Source organism: Panthera leo, chromosome B2, assembly GCF_018350215.1.
Source record: "Panthera leo isolate Ple1 chromosome B2, P.leo_Ple1_pat1.1, whole genome shotgun sequence".
In the NCBI taxonomy this organism is placed as follows: Eukaryota; Metazoa; Chordata; class Mammalia; order Carnivora; family Felidae; genus Panthera; species Panthera leo.
Genome location: NC_056683.1, coordinates 143,247,633 through 143,268,965, shown reverse-complemented (window position 1 = coordinate 143,268,965; position 21,333 = coordinate 143,247,633). Strand labels below are relative to the sequence as shown.

Here is a 21,333-nt window from a genome sequence, read left to right as displayed (position 1 = left end):
CACGGACTGTGGTCAGCCCCCAAAGGGCTCATGAACATCCTGCGGGCTCTACGAGCACCACTGGGTTTCTGATGTGGTTTCGGGCAGGGGGAGTTTCCTGCGATCCAGCCCTAGACCGAAAGGAAAGAGTCACAACGGACAGCCGCCCCACGGAAGCGTGCGAGGCCTACGCAGCCTCACAGCTCAGAGGCACGCGTCCAGACACCCCAGTATCCTCGGCCCTCAGGCCCCCATCACATGTGTATGCCTCCAACACCCTACCCTAACCGGTGCTCTGGTCCCCACAGCTCCAGGGAGCTCCGACAGGTCAGCTCCGGTCTGAAAGCCAGCTCTCCGTGGGCCACTTCTCTGATCCACGTAGCCTGGGATTCGGTGAACTTTGGTAATTTTTCCCTTACTAGAAATACTATCCCCTCGCCTTTCCAGGCTGGTCAACCGCTGGCACAGAGCTCCGTTTTCCACCCCTTGATGGTTTAATAATCTTCCTCTGGACCTCCTACATGATGTGCCTTTCTTGAGGTTTGGGGTGCCCTGAAGTGCACAATGTTCTAAAGGAAAGGGAAATAATATTTTGTACCAAGGGCAAATGATGTTTTGATTGCAATTTCTCTTAAATCTTCACTATTATAAACATTATAATTATAATACCAGCAGGAACAGCTAACCTGTACTGAGCACAATCTGAGACAGGCACTGAGCGTTTAAGTGCTACGGGGGGATGGCTGCAGAAAACAAGTTCCGGGTCAAGTACTTTATATACGTCGGCATGTTTAATCCTGAAACCCTGTGGCACAGGTACAGTTGTAGCCCCATTTCTACAGGTTAAGGGGGGCTAAATAACTTGCCTATGGTTTCATAGCTAGAAAGCAGAGGAGCCAGGATTCAAACCCAGACAGTCTGGCCCCAGAGCCAGGCTCATAACCATAACCACAAGGCAATACTTCCCCACACTCCTGTGGGTTTTTTTTTCCTTCTCTTTGAAACGTACACACTTTAAGCCGTTCTTTTTAAGCAGCGGCGCTCCCAGCTTCCCTTTCGACGAGGAGGAGCCCACCCCCTCTAGTCAGCACCGCGCTGCCCTCCCTCCCTCCCTCCATTGTGCGGCCCACCCAGCAGTGAAACTCCTTTGTCTCTTCACCCCACCCACATGACTGCCGCACAGCTTACTCCTACGGGATTTGTATCTCACTGTCTGGAAAAGACTCGTGTTTCCCACATTTCTCTTTTCCCAGGTAAGTTTACAAACCGTTAAATAATACCAGGGATGGTTCCGGTATCCATCCCCACTCTGGAGCTGGTTCTGCCTCTGAAACTTACTAGTAACGAGGGAGAGCCAGTTTTACACGACCACCGGCCTGCATCGTACCTGTATTCTTATCACTCAGTGAATTTCGGAAGAATAGTAAGCTGCGACTCCCCAGCTCAAGGGCAAGTGCATTTCTCCAGCGGTGCCGAGTTGTTCTCTGCCTGCAGCACCATTTCTCATCACACTATCGCAAAGACAAAGCTACCTGCTCACCAAACTGGCTTAATTTTCCTCCCAGGTGCACAACTGAGCTACGTTTCCCAGCCCCCCCTTGCTTCTGAGGTCGGGCCATGCCACTTAGTTCTGGCCCATAACAAATGCTGCTCCCATTCCCCTTGAAGAGTCCTTCAAGGCCAAGTGTACGGACAGCAACAACCAGACGGGAGACACAAGACGACCGTGTGGAGCAGAGTCCCACATCCAGCCCCTCCGATGACCTGCTCTGAACGGAAGAAAATACACCTTTACTGTAATGAGTCAGTGAAATTCGTGAGTCGCTATTCCAAGATACTGCCCTTCGAAAAAAAAGATTTAATGTTCTTACCTGACAAGATCCCTGATAATAAGGAGCACACTGCAGCAAACGAGACGTAAGTTACTAAAACAAATGGTTGTGTGTATGGGTGTGTATGAGTGTACACAGATAGAGGGTAAAAGAATACATTTATGCACCCATGTGTCATGAGCATAAATGAGTCTTGGAGATCCCAGTTAAACCATAAACCACATTGTAAGACATAACCAATTAACACCCATTCACATGCAAAAATGACGTGACATTTATCCAAATAAAATCCACAAAGGACTTTTTCTCTGAAAACTCTACATTTAAATTTGAATGAAGCAATAACGAAGTAACCATACAGTCCACAGTTTGCTCTGAAGTTTGAAGAACCGAATCACAGAGCTGAAAGGAATCGGAAATACTTTATAATCCAACTCCAGCACGAGAACAGACTCCAAACCCCTCACAAAACATCTGGCGTCTCCCCCTCTGGTCTTTCCACCACCAGCCTAACCAACACAGGCTCGTAAGACACTGGGTTTTGGGCATCAGGGCATCTACGTCGACCCTGTCGGCTCTGATAAAGGCTCTGAGGTCACGCGAAGGGAGGGCGGTGGGTGGCATGCTAGGATCCATCAGCAACGCACAAAGCAAATTTGGCAAAATATTAGCAACTGTTCAATAAAAAGTGGCAACTGTATGAGTTCTCACTGCAATATTCTTTCTACTTTCACACTTGGAAGTGAAGAAAATAGAAGAAAAAGACAGAAGAGGAGAAAATGGCCACTAGTATTCTTTTCGAGCCCGACTCATTGGGGCACTGGCGCTCGGGCACGAGTCCCTCCCCAGCAGCTCCAGACTACGTGCCCTTCTCAATATCCTCCTCACCTGCTGGGATCTTTTCAGATCACGACTCTATCCTCCCAGCACGCCCAAGTGACATCAGTGCGTGCATAAAGATCTCAGCCAAGTCGTTTATAAAAAGCCCAGAACAGAACAAGGTCAGAGGGAGGCTGGGACTACTGGAGTCGGCCAGCCAGGGGAGGGCGGGTGCCCTGGAGGCCTGCGGGCCTGGGGACACGGAGGAAGAAACAGGATGTGTTTCCAGGCCCTGGGACACAGAGTAAGAAGGGCTGGACTTCAGAGACAGGTCCTAAGAGCTTGGAAGAGGTAAAGACGACGGAAGAAAGACGGGAATCTGGGGAGAGGTGAGGACGATGGAAGGAAGTCGGGAATCCGGCAAGAGCAGCGGGGCATTCAAACCACACGGGAGACGTACCCGCAGGCCACGCCCAAACCAGGCTCGTCCACCCCCCACCTCCAGTCCTTGGGACTCCACGCTGACTTCCGGAGAAAACCCAGCTCCTCTGCAGGACATATGAGCTTCTCACTCTCCTCTCTGGGGTCATCTGTAGCGGTGTTCTGAGGAGGCAGCTCTGACCTGCTTACACCTGCCCACATCCAGCCCTCAGCAGAGCTGCTCCCTCTCCCTCTGGTCCCCACGGCCACCCTACTGCTGCGCCCGGCTGACTCCTCCTGCGCACCCTATGGGGCTCACCAGGCAGTGCCTCCTCTTTCCCTAACCGCCCTGATCCTCACAGCTGCCCGCACCCCAGGCCGCTCTGACGAGGTCCCGGGCACAGTGCGTGCACGCGGCCCAGGTCCAGCCTACACGACCTGTACCACGGGCACCGTGCTCGCTCCCGCTGCATTTCCAGCCTCAACGCCAGGCAAATGTGTGGCCATCACGGCACCGCAGGCCTCGCGGGGTCTAGACATATGATAAGGACGAAACGTTTGTTGAACAAATCCACTTGAATATGGAAGTTCTCAAAAGGGACAGCAAAGAGATTCCTGGGCAAGACCGAGGGGCGCGGGAAGACAAGAGAGTTCGCGGCGAGGGGACAGGGTGGCACTTTGATTTGAAGCCTTCCCATCTGCTCTACCCCGGGCTCCCTCTCCGTTGCGCCCGCGGCGGCCTGCGAGAGCCTGGTGCCGATCACAGTCCCCCCGCCGACCTCCGTCACCATTGCGGACACGAGCTTCTGGAGCACAATTTATGTCGGGCACAGCTGCCTCTCTCAGAGCCCTTGCTGAATCACACAGGAGCCTGCCTCGTGACCAACGGTCACAACTCTGCCATAGAAACACACAAAACAAACAGAACAAAGAGCCAGAAAGACCCTTGGGGGTGGAACAGCCTCGAGAGCTTCTGCGGCTGTAAGCCGACTGGAACCAGGCCAGGTCCAGAATGAGAGCTCTGTGCGGGGGCTCAGTCTGCCTGCGTGCACCTGGGTCACAGCCCGGAGGTCAATGGATAGGACGGCTCTTCGATGGTGATGGCATCCCATCACCTCCCTACAGATGCAAACCATGTCCAAGATCTCCAAGATATAGACAGCAGAGGGGCGCCTCAGTGGCTCAGTCAGTTAAGCATCTGGCGTCAGCTCGTGTCATGATCTCACAGTTTGTGAGTTCGAGCCCCACATCAGGCTCTCTGCTGTCAGTGCAGAGCCCATTTTGGATCCCCTGTTCCCTTCTCTCTCTGCCCCTCCCTTGTGCGCACCCTCTCTGTCAAAAATAGGCACATTTTGGGGGGCTCCTGGGTGGTTCGGTTGGTTGAGCATCTGACTTCAGCTCAAGTCATGATCTCGCGGTTCATGAGTTCGAGCCCCACATCAGGCTTGCTGCTGTCAGCGCGGAGTCTGTTCCGGATCCTCTGTCCCCTCTCTGTCCCTCTCCCACTTGTGTGGGCACGCTCTCTTGCTCTCACTCGCTCTCTCCAAAATAAACGTTTTTAAAAAATGGAAAATAACATTTTTTTTAATTAAAAAAAAAAAAACGACAGTAGCACGTTTTGAAATGCCAGTGCCATTGTGACTTCAAGAAAGCTCATCCTAACCTCTCAGGAAAACCAGACATTCTGTTTAAACTCGCCCTGGGACCTTTCGCCACCCCCGCATCCAGCCTCTACCGCAGAGCCACTATTTGCAGAAAGGGTCGTCTTGAATCTTACTTCCCAAGAGAAGAGCTCTTTGTGACAACCCCCCGAGGGTGGTGAGCAGACCCACCCCTGCCAGACCTGCACACGCTTCGGTGCGAGCCAGAAGTCAGGACAGAAACGCCTTCCCGGCAAGCCCCGTGCTGGGCCCATTCCCAAAACAAACAGAGAGCAGAGGAAAATGGAAACAGGATGTGTGTGTCACTGGCGGCATGGGATGGAAGGGGTACTCCTGCCTGCTACAACAGAAAACCCCAGTCTGGGGACCAGCGGTGGCCACGTCCGAAGGAGAACGCCTGGCTGGTCCGTTCGGCATTCGGCTCCCAAGAACACTTACGTCCCAGGCACTACGACGAGCAAGGACGACCCCCCGCCCCTGCCCCCGCCCCCGGCACTCACCTGCAGTTTTATTGCACTCAAAGTTTATGACAGTCATCCGCTGGAAGCCTGAGCTGCATTCGTCGCCTCCAAAATATATCAAGGTGAGGTCTCCATCGGAGTATCTAGAGGTTTGCGACAAACACACACAGGTTTGGTAGAACCAAGAAAGAAACCTGAATTGTTACACGTTTCCACGTTAAGCCTTCTGCATACCATCAACAAATCAGTCCTGACAGAACAGCCAGCTCTCCGGGCAGCTGGGAAAAAAACATCTAAAGGAAATGAGTTCCAAATGTATGGGCCTGTCCTCTTACTTCAAAGTAATAGCTGGCTGGAAGAAAGCACTGAAGGTTTTGCTGTGAGCATGAAAACTCTTCCACTCTTGTTTCGGATTTTGTACAAAATAAATAAGGCCCGAGGAGCACGCGGTTTGTCTAGCGACTGCCACGGCACAGTCTTACCTGAGGGATCCTTGACCATACTTCTTTGCAGAGAGCTACATTTTCGTAATGCTTTTGTGAAGGTAACTACCAAGTTAAGGGCCACGGGAATCGTACTGAATGCATTTTCTTAGTGGTTTCAAACTTTTACTAATGCTAACGGCATTACAGATTCTCGAGCTGCCAGAGAAAAATCAGAACTCCTCAGAAACACGCGTTGTAAAATGCAAAGGCCAGAGCAACGGTAACCGAATTCAATGCCTCTCCGACAGGGTGGTCCCTTACAAACAACAGACGATAAATCGAACAGTGTTAACAGAAACGGCCTTATTGGAAAGCCAGGATCGCTGACAAATGGCAGCTCTCCTAAGTCAAACGGGAAGGAACGCTGGCTTAACGGGCCTGTGTGTACTTTACAGAAAATGGAAGGAGGAAGAAGATAAGGCGAGTCAGCTCGGTCTCACAAGAACAGACACAATGCACTCGAAAATGACGTGAAGGCTGTTTACACACCGGAGGGTCTGATTCTGGTATTTTCCTGCTACTTTGACTTGAGTGGATTCGGACTTTTTCACTTGGCAAACGGCAGCTTCTTTCTTACTACAGAAAGACAATTCAACTTCTCCACAGACGTTCAAGTAAAACATATATTCCTTTCCGTCGGAAGTGTAGTAAGAGGAGGATGAAGCTAAGGAAAGGGGACGAGAGGAGGAGAGACGCGGTTACGTGAGCAGGTGCCAGAAAGCGGGGGCACTACCCGAGGCAGGCCTCACCCCTTCCTCACACACCCACCCCAGCGGCGGAGGCTACCCCGGCCGCTTGGCTCACGGTCCCCCTCCAGCTTCTCTTCAGAGCACCCTCACCTCTGTCCTGTCTGAGTGGCTGGAGGTCGACGGTGACCTCGTGCTGCTCGCTGCTCAGAGAACACGTTCTGCTTTCCAGATAATCTCTGTGGCATGCGTACTCAGTGACCCACTCGACTTCGTAGCGGCAATTGGATTTTGCCGTGAGCTTGGGAATGGTGCCCTATCAGGAACGGTTTGAAAAGAGCAAAATTAACGTTTTTACATGTCGACTTTCTATGCTTCTCAAAAACCCAAAGGTATGTTATGGTATTGAGTTTCTACATTCTTCTGCTACTGTTTCCGAACAGTTCGATCACTTGGCGAGTAATAACTGTCTACCTGCGACCATTCTTGCCCTTCTCAGAGCCACGCTCAAGGTTCGGCCACTGCGACCACCCTGAACTCAAGGTCGCCTGACAGCCACAACCTCCACAGGCGGCCGTGACTTGCAAAGGCACGCGGTCTGTTCGCTCCTCTCGATCGGAGCTGAAAGGAGCAGGCCAGAGGAACCCCCGAGCTGAGCGGAAACCGCCGTGTATGCGCGTGTCTGGGCAGACGATCCGTGACCCCTGCCCTCAGGTTGTCAAAGTGGTCTTGGGCATACCTCACCTGCACACGAGTCGGCTCCCGTCCCCAGGGGGAAGCCAGGGCACCACCCCCCACAAGCCTGACGTCTGCCACTTTGCAGCCCAAGAGCTGCTTTCACAAGCGTAACCTCAGCCGCTCTCTTTGGAGTGACGCGGAAGGCTGCCACGCTCCTTCCAGGCCACACCGCCCCACGAACATTTCCCGAGCGCCTGTCACGTGCCAGGCACCGCGCGAAGGGCTGGGGCTACACACGCGGGTCGCAACTCCATCAGACGCGGAGAGCTGTGAGTCCAGCTCTGTCTGTCTGACTCAAAATCGAGGCTCCCACCGGCTGGCCTGGGGAAGCCGGACACTCGTGACGGGGTGCCGAGGGCTAAGTGAACGAAGACGGACGCAAAAGGCCCCAGCGTGCAAGGTTCGCGCATCGGACAGGCGCAGAAAGGGCCAATCACGGAGGCAGAAAGTCGACTAGCAGCTGCCAGGGCTGGGGGAGGGATGGGGACCGAACACCCGCCAGGCCCAGGCTTTCTTCTGGGACGACGGAGATGTCCTCACGTTCCCCTGTGCCAGAGACTGCACTGTTCTGTTAATGTGCTAATAGCCGTTACGCTGTCCTTGAAACAGGTTAATTTTATGCGAAGCAAACTCAGTAAAGCTTTTTTTTTTTTTTAAAGATCCATAGGACAGGGTGAACATTTACTAAAAGTCCAGCTCCTAGGTACATTCCGTGAGCCTGCGTAAACACTTAAAGAGACCTTCGAGAGCAAAGGTGTCAAATGTCACCCGGTTCTGCGCGGTGAACGGTGCAGCTGGGAACGGACTCTCCCTCCACTAATAACAAACTGGCCTCCTTTCCGAAGGCCACGGAGTGCCTCGTATCCATGGAGGCACGTATCCGTATCCACGGAGAAGAAAGGAGGGACACTCCCGATTCCCTTCGTTATGGTGGAGGGAACCGTTTCTCACTGAAAGCCCCAGCAGGCAGGGGACCCACGAAGACCCCTGCCAGCTTAGGTACCACTCCACACCCGCAGGCGCCAGTGGAAAGCACACAGACTATTCCCCAGCGTTCGCCTCCAGCACCAAGGTCCGCTGCCGGCCAGGCAGGGCTCTCCCAAGCTGACACCACGTGGCCCTGGAAGTCTGGGGACACAAAATGGAAAGCTGGCCCGGACTCCACTTTTGTCTCCAAATCCCACACACACAAAACGGGCCGGCTGCCAGCCCGAAACCAGACCAAATTCCACGTTCGTTTGTGGGGCGGGGGGAGCACGGTTCCCTCGCAAAAGAATTCAGCTCCTCCCCCTTCATTCTATTATGAGGAGACAGAAATAAATGAGAGGAAAGCCCTACCCTTCCTCCCCGGGGGCTATCTCCCTCCATCAGCACCCCGCACCTGCTAGGACACTTGAACGGCAACGGACGCGTGCAACGCCACCGGGCACGGGCCCAAGGACAAGCAGACGCGGGCCCTACCCTCAAGGAGTTTACGAGTGTGCCAGAATTGAGGACCGGATGATGGGGTCATCGGCCGCGTGAGAGTGGGGGAGGAGGGGACGGAAGGCTTCGCTGCGAGGCCCTAGGAATAAGAACCTTCCTTCTGGCCACGAGTCTCCTACCTCCTTAGCCCCGCAACTCCAGCGTCTGGCCTGCACGGCCTCCGCCACGTCTGCAGAGCATCTGTTCTCATGCCTTGACTGTTTCCACAAACCCATTAGCTACTTTCACCTTGTCTCAGCCTAACAAATAATAGCCAGGGAGTCACAGGTTTGAGACTATACATATGGCCTTTCAAATACTCCTTCCAATCAGCGCTGCTATATAAACTTAAGAATCTCTCCACGAACCCCTTAAAATCATCTCACACAAACTAGAACAAGACGCCTCCCTACATCAACACGCCATCCTACGTCGACATATACACAGGCCCCTCCAGGCTGTCGAGAAAAAGCGAACACCAAGCCGTTGTCCCCCCGAGACCCTCGCACGTGCAGACGAGAGTCTGTCCCCACAGGCACATCTTCCTGGATATTCCACTGATGCATCTTTTCCCGGCCGGCTGTCTCCTGCCCCCAGACCCGCCGCCCTGGCCCGCCCCGAGATGTGCTCGCTCGGCCGGTCCCCACTGACGCGAGCTGCCAGGAAGCCCTCCGAGGCAAGCCACTCACCTCTCTGCGCTCCGACGGGCAGACAAACGTGATCGTCACCGCCGGGCTGTGACCATCACAGAAGTCTAGCTCCCCGGCCTCTTCTTTCATGTAACTCAGGACAAGCCTGGACGACACACGTTTGGAAAAGAGGGTTGTGAAAGTATGAATTAGATTCACATTAATCTGCTTCCCTGAGTATTCCGCACGCTCCTTTGGGGGAGGGGGGAACAGAAGAAACACTGAAATATAAAGGAAACCGCAGCGCAAAATAACTCCAATCTCCATTCTAAAAAACTGTTTTACTTAAGTAAACTTCAGTGAATACTGTTCTCTTTTTAAAAATAAATAAAATGACTGACGTGTAAATTTAAATACTAAGAAAAGCCGCGTGAGTAAGACAAACAAGACAAGACTATAAACGATCTGAGAAAACAAAACAAACACAGCCGAGCGGCCGAGTGCATCTCTGTCCACGAGGCTGCACGACCACTTCTCTACACAGCGGCTTGTCAGTGCAGGCCAAGGTCTCTTCTCCTCTAACCTGAAGACGGCCAAGTGCCACCGCCGTCCTGCCCTCCCGTGGCCAGGCGAGCCTGGGCCACCGGTCTGTGTGCTGGCCTCCCCGCGGGATGTGCCCGAGGCTCCAGGGCTGACGGTCACAGAACACCCGAAAACAGATGACCTTCCTCTTCTCTGAAAAGCTCTAGCTTTCATTCAATGCCCACGTTTTACAAAGTCCCCTCTCCTGCATGAGGAGTCACCCACCTGTCACTTAGGACAACGGGACGGGCTGAACTGTGTCCCTCTAAAATTCATATGCCGAAGCCCTAATCCCCCAGTGCCTTGGCATGTGACGGTATTTGAAGACAGGGTGAGTAAGTGACAACGAGGCCACAGGGAGGATGTGAGGAGCTAATCAGACACGACTGGTGTCAGTATCAGAAGGAGAGACCAGAACACAGACACAAAGAGGAAATGACCAGGTGAGGACACAGGGAGAAGGCGGCCGTCTACGAGTCAAGGAGAAAGGTCTCAGAAGAAACCCGGCCTCCCTGCACCTTGGACCTCCCAGCCTCCAGAACTGAAAGGAAACCGGTTTCTGTGGTTGAAGCCAGCCTACGGCACGCTGTCATGGCAGCCCTGGCAAACTAACACAGACACATGTACAGAAACCTCCCAAATGTTCTTAAACTTAGGTGATGCTCCGACATTTTCTGTGGACAGAAGCGCCCACCCTGACGCACCATCAGTTCCATGCTAGAACAGCCACGATGAGCCATCTACCAAAGGCCCCTGGAAGCCAAGACGTGATCGAAGCCGTGGTCATGTGGGACACACTGGAGAAAAGCCTCTCTCTGCTAATTCAAGGCTACGAGGGCCGTAGAAGCCCATGGGCAGAAAGCACGGCTTCTTACGAGAAACAAACCACCCCCCACGGGAACTAGGGTGCTCGCCGCACCCCGGTAAGGAAGCAAGCTCCACACCCTACAAAGACACCAGCAAACCTCCCCTCTGGGGAACAGAGGACTGTGGGCGCAAAAGCAACGTCGCGAGCGATGTGGCATGGAGAATACCGGAACATCAGAACATGCGTTAAGGTAGGGGTTATCTCGTGAACTGAATACACGTACGGATGTGTGCCGCATCGTGATACACGTTTTGAACGACCACAGAGACAAATGACCAGAAAATCGGCAAGCGGGCCAGCCTGCGTGATGCACAGCCATGACCAACGGCTCTACGAGCACACACGAAGTAGCAAGCTCGCGGGGACCTGCGGGGGTTACGAGCACCGAGAGCACACTCACCTGTCCTTGCTCACGAGCTTCAGGCCCTCCTTGGGCTGGCCGACATCAAACGCCCGGTCCCCCCTCACCAGGCAGGCAGCAGTGCCACGGGGACAGCCACGCAACTGTGGACTCGAGTCCCGTAGGGAGTCTGTAAAACATCACACATGACGCTGAATCAGGCCGTGCGTCAGGACTGATGATCACGCTTAACCTTAGGCACAGGGTCCCTTTAAAAAAAGAAACTATCAAATTTTTGAAAGTCCCCAAAGTAACATAAAGCAGTAGAGGTCTGGAAACGAGGAAGAGCTAGGACCGAACCCCGTCCGGAGACCGTGGGCGTGCCACTGACCACTCTGGACACATGGAGTGAGAACAGCATCGCCTGCCCGGCACGGCTGCCGGGACGTGCAGGGAAGGCGCTCACGCTGCACCTGGCAGGGAAGAGGTGCCCGAGGAACGGGGACTATTGTGTAATCTGTACTTAAGGAACACCCCCCACCCCCACCCTTTCCTACAGATACACCGACTGCAGCGTCATCCCCTCCTCCAAGCTACAAACAATGCAGAAAACGCAGACACCCCAGGGATCAGTGGGAAGATGAGGACCCTGGTGGAAAGAACCTACAGACAGTTCTGGCTTCAACTCTTAGATCCACCACTTGCTGTCTCTGTAGCTTTGCTCTCATCACACAACTGTCCAACTGCTGGGGCATCCCCCACAGGTCTGGGGAGGATTAAAAACCGCCCTGATGTACCCAGAACACCGCCCAGACTTCAGCGGCTACTGCCGCCACCCTTTCCCGTCCTACAGCTTTTCCTTCACCGCCACGGGCATCTCACACGGCATTGGGTTTACACGCTTACCTCACACGTGCCCCTGACTATAAGCTCCATCCAAGGCTAGGACTCAGTGCCCAGCACAGGACAGGGGTTCAAATTTCCGCCGTGAAGGAGTAAATAAGGCCCAGCCTGGTCTTTAACTAAAGCCTGATCAACCAGAGGGGGGCCCTTGCCCCTTCTTCTCCAGCGTGATGGGAGGTGGCGGCGGCTGAGGAAAAGGTAAGCGCATCGTCAGGCTGTACCGTGAAACCTCGCCGAGGGGACGGTTTTAGTCCACATCAAGTCCCCGTGGTGTGGCAGGCTCCCTGCCCACCCCGCATCAGCAGACCCGCTGGTCCACTGAAGGCAAGACGGGACGCAGGTACCCTGAGTGTGCACAGGCAGGCACACAGCAGCAAAGCTACGGCTGCTCATGAGCTTTTCAGGGTCACCGTCAAACAAGGCTTGGGGCCCAGGGCAACTTCCTGGGGATGGAGGGCGTCTGGACAATAACTGGCAAATCAATTTTTTTTTTCATTTTTAAATTTTAAATTCAAAAAACTACTGTGAGTCAAAGTCACTGAAGGCCAATTCAAACTGCCAGTAATCAAAAAGAAAAACAAACTTTTGGGGCACCTGGGTGGCTCAGTCAGTAAGTGTCCGACTCGATCTCAGCTCAGATCTTGATCTCACAGTCATGAGTTCAAGACCCACGCTGGGCTCCACGGCCATTGGGGAGCCAACTTTAAAAAAAACAAACAAACAAACAAAAACCCTTTCATAACAATATCTCTACTGAATCCAGAGAATCCTCAAAATGATAAAAAGACCAGGAATCTAAATGTTTTCTAAACTAAGATGGCATATTATTTCAGAATTCAATAATCTGCAAGGCTCGTCAGCTTTATAATCAAATTTGAGTTACAGATCCATTTAAGACAAAGACTCTGTCTATCTGGCTTTTTCCAAAAGAACATTAAAAGCTGTCTTCAGAGAACAAAAGAATGATGTAAAAGAGCCTGACATAAAAAAATCTAAAATTATCACTAGTCATTTCTAGTGAACCACGTATGTGGTATACTCACTTTTTAAAACTGTTTGAAAATAATCAAAATGGGGGGGCACCTGGGACGATCAGCCGGTTAAGCGTCCAACTCTTTAATTTCGGCTCCGGTCACGATCTCATGGTTTGTGAGTTCGATCCCTCACATCGGCTCTGCGCTGACAGTGCTGAATTCTCTCTCTCTCTCCCTCTCTCTCTGCTCCTCCTCCCCCTCCCTCTCTCTCTTTCAAAATAAACTTTAAAAAAAATCAAAATGGTATATAATGTATCTGTACAATTCAAAGAATAACTGTAAACTCACGTACCGACCACCCAGCCACACCCTCACGTTCGGAGTTTATTTTTAAATTTTTTTCCGAACGTAGGGGCACCTGAGTGGTGGCTCAGTCAAGTTAAGCGGAAGACTCTTGGTTTCAACTCAAGTCAGGATCTCAGTTTGTGGGATCGGGTCCCACACCGGGCTCCGTGCTGACAGTGCGGAGCCTGCCTGGGGTTCTCTCTCTCCTCCTCTCTCTGCCCCTCCACCATACACGCACGTGCTCCCTCTCTCTCTCAAACTTAAAACATTTTTCGAAAATTCAAAACAACTAAAAATTTTGTCTCGAACTTTCCTAAGGCCAAAGTCCCACGTGCTATGTGAGAAACAGGAACTTAAAACACTAGAAACGATCTTAATTTGATTAGCTAATTACCAGCACGATTTACGGGTGCACGACTACTGCTGGCACAGCAGGAAGACAAGTCTCGGCCTTCGGGACTAACACCTCCTCGCCCCTGAAGAACGCACAGAGCTGGAGTTGAGAAACTGCTGACGGAACAAAGGTTTATTCGTAACAGTTCTCAGGGCTCCACTTAGATAAAGGCCATTTACAGCCTTCAGTTAACTGAGCAAAGACACCCACACTTCTCACACTGCTTCTGGCACCTGTAGAGAAAGCCGGGCAAGAAGCTGGCTTGGGCTAAGATACGCGTCACGAGCAAGTTCCCCGGGTCACTTGGCTGTCCGTCTGTCCCTTGTGCCCAGCCTGCAATACAAAGCCGACAGACTGGGGTACGCACAGCTGGCTAGACACCCTCCTCCCCGCAGCCCTCCCAGGAGGGCTGACTCATCCTGCTCCAGCAGGTCTCGGGGCGCCCGGCACACCCACTCTATCCGCCCTCCCCACCATCTCCCTGGAAGTCAGCTATGGGAGAATCCTGGAACCAACACATCTGGCACAGAGAACCACACTGGGATGGACCAACAGTCTGGACAAGATCTGCAACGGAATCAGAACCGACTGGGAGCCCGGGGGTGAGGTTATGCACAACATCTTTCCGGTAGGTTCCTCAGGGGGCCCACTCAGTGACCCGGATATTCCAACTAGGAAGAACGGCAGAAGCGCAAAGATACCGAAGCCTTCTGAGAAATCCTTCACCACCACCCCCCCCAAACCTACCTATGTCTCTACAAACGTTGATGAACAGAGAAGTGTCCGGGTCAGAGTCATCCACCAAGTAACCTCCGCTAATCTTGATCAGTGGATTTAAATCGTGCTTCTTGAACTCTCCATCAAAAACGTAGCACGGCACCTAGAAGAGAGGAAGAGAAACGGTTTGGACACACACCTTCTTCCGCTACCGGCTGGGTGGGGCCTGTGGCCAACATCTCCACTGTCGGGGTCCCCGTAGACAATAGGAACAAAGCAAAGGTCGACAAGAGCTTCAGCGGCTGTACCTTTAGCACCACCAACTTTCCCTCACTACTGCCCAATCCCAGCAGCACGCTGCCAGAAGCCTCCCGCTTCCTTTTTCTTCATAACGCTAACGTGTATTTCCGGGCACTGCCATCTGCTGACTCACCAGATTTCTCCCACGAGAGAGGAAGCTCCCTGAAGACAGGGACCCTGTCACTGCTGTGGTCCTAAGCGGGAGGCTTAGGATGACGCCTGGAACCTAACGGGGCCTCCCTAAACACCTGTTCAGGAACGTATGCAGACACGTTCCTCCTCTGCGCATCTAACCCAACGCTTCCTGCATTCTAACCTAGGCCCTCTCGCTCATCTCTAGGAACTAATGTCCTCTTATTTTTAAAATTTCAAGGAACCCACTAGAAGACCCTGCGCTTTACAAGGTCTACCTATTTCTGAAGGCAGAGCATTCAAGCCCAGAGATGCGCCCAAGAATAAAACACGCCCTGGTCATCTAATTGACATCATGTACCGCCACGTCGTCTTTACGGAAATACCCCTTTAATTGCCCTGCCAGAGAATGCCCAAAAATTCACATTCTTGGCAATCATTTTTCTAACATTTATTTTGGGGAGGGGGCGGGGAGGGAGAGGGGCAGAGGGAGAGGGAGACACAGAATCTGAAGCAGGCTCCAAGCTGAAAGCAGTGAGCCCAGTGCAGGCCTAGAAGTCAATGAACCACAAGATTATGACCTAAGCCAAAGTTGGATGCTCAACCAACTGAGCCACCTAGGTGCCCCTCGGTGATCATTTCAAAGTCATCTGCTATATCACTCTCAAAGGATGGTTTTCCTAAAATTGACTGCAAAAAAGACTGAAGCTATTCACAGGCAGATCTATATAACAAAAACTAACTGCTTACTATTTAGCTAAAAAATTATTCTTAGAAAGATGCTATCAAACCCGCAGGAATGCTCTGACCTACTAACCCTTTTCCCCAGTCCTGTTCTCAGAGATTCAGGGAGATCTAATGGATCAAATCAAACAACCTCAGGGGACACAAGAATTCCCTCAGCCAGACCCTGAAAGCGAACTCCCCGAACGCCCACAGCATTGATCAGGGGTCTCTGATGACTGAGGGGGCCGGCGCCTCCGCTCCGGGGACACAGGCACACCAAGCCAGCAGCAGGGTCGGCAGGCCAGATGCCAAGCTTAACACTGCATCCTGCACGAAAGCGGCCAAAAAGAAAGGTACTGCTGCAGACAGTGACTAGGTTCCCGCGAGAGCGACCATGGTGTCCAGAATCCTACAAACCGACAGCCCATCATCCTCCGGCAGGTTAATACGGAAACAGAACTCGAGCAGGGAGCGAGCCGGCTGGCGAGTGGGTGGGAACGGGAGACAGGGAGCACCTCTCTAGTGACCAAAGGAAGGCCTGGGAACGAAGGGAGCAGCCTGGAACACGGCGGGAAGGAAAGCCGGGGCCATGTGTGAAAGAACTCGTAGTTCCAAACTAGCTCGGTTCCACCAACAGACTCGAGAGATTCCAGGAAGCGAGGTCCACAGACACCCAGCTCAAGGCAGTTTTAGCAACTTCTGGCCGGCTCGCTACTCCAGGAAGGAACAGAAGACACGCCTAACACAGCGCCCCACAGAATTGGAGCGTGCATCGGAAAAACAGTGAAGGCTCCTGGGGAAAGTCCTCCCCACTTCCTGCTCTGCTGAGCAGAGCAATGGAGACATTCATAAGAGCAGGAATGTAGCCGCCGGGAAGGAGGTCGCTTGCCAGCTTCAAACACCACACAGTGAATCAACCTTGTTAGCACCATACGTATATTAGCTGTATTTATGTAACTCTGGTAAGAACACTGGCATGCCAGTTCTGAATTTCCTGTGTTCCCAAGAGTGCCACGGTAAGGGGACGTCCGTCCGTGATATTTTAAAGAAATTATCTTTAAAAAAAAAAAAAAACCAACCAGGATCCACTAGACAGGCATTATTCTGCCAGCCTGTAGAGCCAGTGTCTGGAACTCCATGATATTTGCCCACCAAATTCTTCTAAATCTGACAAAGCAAAAATGACAGCAGAAATGAAATGTGAAAACCAAATCTGATTGGTTTGTTTACATGAGACATCTACTAGTTTTTGAAGTGATACCACAGCCCGTAAGGTGTAATCAGATCTTACCAAAAACAGAGAAGAGGAAATCTACTTGATCATGATTTACTAACAGCGACGGCACTGCTTTTTGGCGGCCACCGTCCTCTTCCGTGCTTCCTGCCTCAGTTTACCTGTACCTGAGGCACGATGAACCCGGGTCTGAATGAAGACACGCCCTCCGCACCATAGGTCTATGGGTTCTCTGAAAGCAAGAACCCTTTCAAAATTTAATGAAATTCCTACTTCTTGGCCCACGACAGGGCGTCGATAAATGAAAACTGAATGAATAAAGCCCCAGCTACCAACCAGACCTAAAGAGAGTATCACTGAGGACAAACTGTATGGTGCTCATGATCTTTACGTCAGCTTCCAAGAGAAATGAAATGCCACCGTTTTGAGAAAAAACGAGGGCTATACCTCTCCCTTAACATACCAAAATCTAATTTAGAACAGGGGCCCACTCAATTTCCCATAAAGGGCGACAGAGCACGTTATTTTAAGCTCCGTAAGTCACATAGGTTTCTGTTGTTGTTCTTTGTTTTTTTTTTTTTTTAATCCTATAAAAATGTAAAACCTGTTCTTAGTTCTGGGGCTGCACAAACACAGGCCAGGGGGCAGGAGTTGGTCCAGGGTCTGCAGCCTGTGACTTCTGACCTGCACCATGAAGAAAACAGAAAATAGGTTGCTATGTATGTATTTATTTTGAGAAGCGATTTTTCCCCAGGTGGTGGGAGACACAACTGTCAGCTCAGCAAGGCGAGGTAACAGGATGCACAGGTAACACTGGAAAAATGGGCAGCACTTTCAGGCTGGAAAACCAGAGCCCCAGAGGACATGTGTGGGGCCCAGAGAGGTCTGAGGCCCCAAAGAGAGCAGGAGGCATGTGTCTCTGTGCCCCTGAGATGTTTTTTCCCGCCATTCACCGATATATATTGGCAAAGAGCTTAACCTAAGCGTTAAAATTCGAGGTTTAAATGTGACCTGGTCTCCTCAATGTCAGTGTCATTTTCTTAGGCATTCATTCTTCCCACAATGGAAACTGCTTTCTCGTTGAGTATTCCTTACGCTCCTCTCCGGGAGGCAACATTTTCCCTCTGCCACTTTCCTATCGGACTGTCTTTTCTTTTAAAGACTGCCATATTTGAAAGACCACTGATAACTTATTCTCTTTAACTTAATTTGGCTTTATTTTCAAAAAACAAACATCTCTCTTTTCACCCTCCTTCAACGGCACTATCTTAGGCCATCACGGAAAATAACAGATGGCCCCCCATCTGTCAGTTCCTAGAACCTGAGAGAGTCTGTGAACCGAATCCTTTGGAACACACAACTAACGGAGACAAGTGAGAGTCATGACCCACGAAGGCTGTCGTCTAGGTGAGCACAGGACACCACCTTTCAGACGCGGGATGGCAAGAGGGGAGGAGCAGCAGGGGAGTGCCGTCTGCTCTCAGCGGAGCCAGCTTCAGAGTCTCTGGGCTCAGGGAGAGGATGCTTCATTAATCACCAAAAATGACTTGAGCAAACACCAGGAAAAGAGTGGAGGGAGCGACAGGAGCCATCTAAGTCTCTGAGGTGAACTGGCAGAGAACTGAGGGGCTAGGAACGCCTGGCCTGGACTCGGAAAGCGTCCAGAAGCCGCCCCACGGTGGGGGAGAGATGGGGCCGGTAGGAAGAGGGAATCCGCTGAACACAAGCTCAACCACGTGAGTCACCAAGTTGCGCAGCACCAGAAACCAAGAACTAACTAACCAACTGAGTAGATGCTGAGCCAGTCCATTTCTAATCATATCCTGTGATGTTTTAAATGCCCTGTTCTAAAAATAAGAACCACCCAGCCTCATTTTAACAATTAAATCATACGGTTATCTTTGCTCAAATGGAATCTGAAAACTAAAAAAGATTTTGACCCCAAAAGGTCTGCGCCAATATTTCAACTCTTAAAGGTCCCAGAATGTCAAGCACGTGACCTTGAGCCCCCTCGTTACCTCTTTATTAGCTTTAAATATGTCTTTCTTGCAGGCTGCAGTGGTCCTCCACTCGAAGTAATGCACACAGTCTGTCGCAGTTACAAATTCAGGAGTTCCCTATTTTTAAAAAAAGTAAAAATAAGTTACGATACTGCATGATGTAAGGTTTTTTTTTTCTCCCTTAAAGTTAGAAACAGTAAAGGCTAATGAAAATTTGAAAGCAGAAAGAAGAGGGGGAGGAGGGAGGACACAACTGTTTTAGTTAATCAAGGTCATCAAGAAGTTCCCAAATGCAAAAATTATGAGACAAAAGCTTCATGAAATCATGCTGGAATTTTGGTATAATCGGTCCAAAACTGTTCTACTGCCCCAACTATGCAAAGCACAGTAAACTCATGGGATGCAATCCTCGGAGCCCTTCCACTCTCAAACTCCAAATGTTCTCTTAACCAAATGCCAACAAAATCAAAGCCAGAAAATGTGACCTCATACTTCCTGTAAGCTGAGGACGGACGCCCATCTGGACCCGACTGAGTTCACACACCAGCCTTGCTTCAGACACCCCACACTCAAGGGCAGCCCCTCCTAACAGACTGCAACCAAGGTGGACTCCAAAATGGTCAACCGCAGCGCTGCTGGGTGATACGTGATACTGAATTTACCTCCATACGCCCACATGCAAATCTAGGGAGTTCTTCGCAATTCTGGTTCTTGTACGGTGAACTCAGAATTCTTGAGGGAAGTTAGTTAAAATTAAAGCAGCAGCTAGCTTATTCTGTAGCACAGACCTCCATATTTCATATCACTGCAAACAGATCTTTTTCCAAGGTTTCAACATAGACAACAGTGCAACTGACAGGCTGGTCCAAAATTAACAATGTAAGTTCTATTTTTAAAGTTCTTCAGAGGAGACATTATAGGTCTGAAGATGCAGGAAGTCACAGCACCAAATTCTAAAATGATACTTTAAAGCAAACTGATACCCACAGGAGTTTCACTCAACCTTATTTTTCTACTCTGCAACCTTATTGCATTCTTACTCTGATTAGAGAACATTCGTAAGACTTGTACATAAATTGCTTCTCCTAGGATGAGTACTGGGTGTTGTATAGAAACCAATCTGACAATAAATTTCATTTAAAAAAATAAATAAATAATAAAAATAAAAAATAAATTGCTTCTCCTAAAAGCTGGCAATTATTCACTGACAGTCCCTTTCTGAACACTAGAGATTAACAGCAAAAACTCGCATGCAATATACAGAGGATAAGAACAAACATCATGCTTTAAATAATTATTTATGTCCCCTTTCGAAACGTAGCAATACTTGAAAAAGTGATATTAGTGGCCATTGTCTGCTGGCCAAGGCTTCTCCTAGATAGACGTTGGCCTCTCCAATTTAATGTAAATGAGAAAACAAAAACCTTTTTTAAAAAAATAAGTGCATTGCCCTAAAAACTACCATAATAAAATGCCATGAAAATAAGTTTTAGAAAAAAAATTATGCCTGCAATGTAAATGTTCAACAGTGTTTCGAGTTTAAACATGCTAATCACCTTGAATTGTAGTTTTATACAGGATGTAGGTCAAGTTTCACTTAAAAGTTGTAACTACAGGCTAGGGTTTGTTTATATATTGGTTCTTAATGGCGATGGCGTTTTGGTTGGGGTTTTCAGTTTGTGTTTTTAATTTTGCTCACTTATTCTTCCCGGAATGACACTGTAGTAAGAATGTCCAACAGACAAACATTTTTAACAAAAGGAAAGAACATTACAAAGTGACTGTGCGGACTCACCAAAGTTTTCCCACATAAGAAGGTGATGCTAGTCTGGATTTTGTGATTTGTGTTTTGCTTACAGGTCTCTGTTGTATTGAATTCCAGAAGAGATCTGGTTGCAGTTTTCAAAGAAGAATCACCTATTTGGAAAGGAAAGAGCATGAACAAGCTATAAAACATTCATGACCATAAAGCCATTTCCGAGCATAAGCAAATTAAAAGTGGTACCATAATTCATCTGAAAATTCATAAACTTACAGGCTGTCCCTTCCCCAGAATTCTCCAGCTGAGGAATGGCATCTCCATCCACCCAGCTGTTCAAGACCCAAACACATTACATGAGTCCCAACTTTCTCTCATCTATCACATTGAATAAGTCGGAAAAACTCTAATGGTTTTCCCTCCATATCAAATCCATCCGCTACTCTCCACTTCTACTACTGCTGCTACTAAAATCACTACCATCCCTCACCTACACTCTGGCAGCAGCATAGAATTGGTCCCCTTGCTCCACTCCTGTCCCTCACCATCCTCCCTCCCCATCCACCTCGACAGATACAATCTCCAAAAACATAAGTCAGAATATACGTATAACTCAACTGCTCAAGTTCTTCAATAAATTCCCATCGTATATACTATCAAAACAAAATTTTTTTCTTTCAAATTTTTATTTAAATTCTAGCTAGTTAACATATAGTGTAACATTGGGTTCAGGAGTAGAATTTAGTGGTTCATTACTTACACAGAACACCCAGTGCTCAACACAAGTGCCAGCCTCAAAAATCAAAATTCTTTAGAATGGCCAACAAGTGGAGTGATTACATTTCAGTTTTCCTGGTATATTACTGTAATAATCCAGAATAAAAT

At 50.1% G+C, this 21,333-nt stretch overlaps 1 protein-coding gene across 2 annotated transcripts in view; it reads right to left on the bottom strand.

Moving 5' to 3' along the window:
* Positions 1 to 21,333, bottom strand: part of IGF2R (insulin like growth factor 2 receptor) — a 103,824-nt gene that overhangs the window by 52,656 nt on the left and 29,835 nt on the right. For both annotated transcript variants that reach the window (XM_042940224.1, XM_042940225.1), the window contains exons 3-10: positions 20,485 to 20,606; positions 18,708 to 18,806; positions 14,328 to 14,460; positions 11,025 to 11,154; positions 9,235 to 9,340; positions 6,497 to 6,659; positions 6,147 to 6,321; positions 5,212 to 5,315 (exon numbers count right to left, since the gene is read on the bottom strand). In XM_042940224.1, coding sequence (XP_042796158.1) covers positions 5,212 to 5,315; positions 6,147 to 6,321; positions 6,497 to 6,659; positions 9,235 to 9,340; positions 11,025 to 11,154; positions 14,328 to 14,460; positions 18,708 to 18,806; positions 20,485 to 20,606 — 1,032 coding nt within the window. The remainder of the gene's footprint in view (positions 1 to 5,211; positions 5,316 to 6,146; positions 6,322 to 6,496; positions 6,660 to 9,234; positions 9,341 to 11,024; positions 11,155 to 14,327; positions 14,461 to 18,707; positions 18,807 to 20,484; positions 20,607 to 21,333) is intronic.